General features: G+C 53.5%; 1 protein-coding gene across 1 annotated transcript; it reads left to right on the top strand.

Moving 5' to 3' along the window:
* Window position 1: 1 nt before the first annotated feature.
* On the top strand, window positions 2–553 carry AURANDRAFT_39552 (hypothetical protein; the record flags this gene model as incomplete). Its single annotated transcript, XM_009045083.1, has 1 exon — window positions 2–553. The coding sequence occupies one exon, from the start codon at window positions 129–131 to the stop codon at window positions 522–524; it is 396 nt and encodes a 131-aa protein (XP_009043331.1).
* Between the last annotated feature and the right edge of the window lie 979 nt (window positions 554–1,532).

Genomic DNA, 1,532 nt, shown 5'->3' with positions numbered 1-1,532 from the left:
CTCTGTGATTTTGGGCTGCAAGGCGCTTTGGAGATCCAATTGCTCCGTACACCCATAATGTTGTCACCCTCTGGTACCGCGCTCCCGAGCTACTCCTTGGATCCACCGAATATTCCACGGAGCTTGACATGTGGGCGGTTGGTTGCGTTCTGGCTGAAATTCTCCTTAAGAGGCCTCTTTTCACCGGATCGTCGGAGATCGAGCAACTCTCGGAGGTGTTTAAAGTCCTTGGTGTGGCCACGGAAGAAAGGTGGCCTGGCTACTCGAACTTACCTTTCGTCAGCAGTTTTTCATGGAAAACCCAGGAGCGTAACAGGCTACGGGACAAGTTTCCAGGAGTTGGCTTTGGCGTTACCACAACGACACCCCTCACTAACATGGGCTATGATCTTCTAAACGGACTTTTCGCGCTTGACCCCAAACAGCGCATTTCCGCCAACAGGGCCGCAGAGCACGCTTATTTCGCGGAAAGTCCCGCGCCCACATCACGGCAGCGAATGCCAAAGTTCCCTTCGCGCGATTAGTAGACTAGGATGCTAAAAACATGGGCAGGACCTGGCCTGTACCACAGGCCGCGCAGCGACCGCGCAGCAATGGTCTGGCAATGGTCTGGGTTTCTGATCGCCATGAACGGCTGCTCCAGCTATTTTGATGATGACACCTGCCCAGTCAGCACCTGCAAAGCATGTGGGTTGACTGTCTTCAGACGCTTCATATATCAATCCCGATGTGGGGGTCGCTAAGCTGTCCGAGCATTGCTCTGATGTGCTTCCAGTATATCTTTCTCGGTTTTATTAGATACTGCACATGATGCTATTTGCATGACTGGGCTGCGAGCCGTTTCATCGAGTACACGCACAAAAGAACTATATAGGAGGCTGCTTCATCTTTTTATCTGTAAGGCCAGCCCTTTTCCACGCCAGCTTTATCTGTTGCTCTTCAGGTCCTCTTGGGGCTAGACCGGGGCACCGCCGCAAAGTGGATAGCGAGCGCAGGCTGCCGATCATCTAAGGCGGGGGGTAAACGATCCCTTCTTCAGAAGGCGGAAATGATCTCGCCGTGTGGCCGCAACAAGCGACGCCTCGTTTAGCATAGCGCTTGCGACGTGGTACGCAGGTAAAAACACATGCCGGGGCAGCAAGAAAGCAACAGTGTTGGAGTCGAGACCCGCAGAAAGCAAGGCGGCCGCGATGGACCCGCTACAATCTTGCATGGGAATACTCGAGAGAAAGTTTCTGGTCTTTTTGACTGAAGAGGAGAGCAAATCTGCGAAATCGTCGGCCATGGCATCGACATAGTTCACACCCTCGTAAAGGAAAGGTAGGTGATTCCAGAGGCCCTGGCGCCATTTGCTGACCGCGTCAAGCACATTCTCAGTGGCCACGGCGAGCGATCGTAAAATTGGCAATGCTGTGTCAGAAGTTGTCTTGTGAACAGGCTGATGCAGAGCGAGGAGGGCTAGATTGCGGTGTTTAATTGCGTCCACGACGTTCCGAGTACAGCGGCGGTGGCTGAGAAGACATTCAACGTGC

The sequence above is a fragment of the Aureococcus anophagefferens genome (assembly GCF_000186865.1).
Source record: "Aureococcus anophagefferens unplaced genomic scaffold AURANscaffold_1395, whole genome shotgun sequence".
Lineage (NCBI taxonomy): Eukaryota > Pelagophyceae > Pelagomonadales > Pelagomonadaceae > Aureococcus > Aureococcus anophagefferens.
This window is presented reverse-complemented; position numbering and strand designations above follow the sequence as displayed.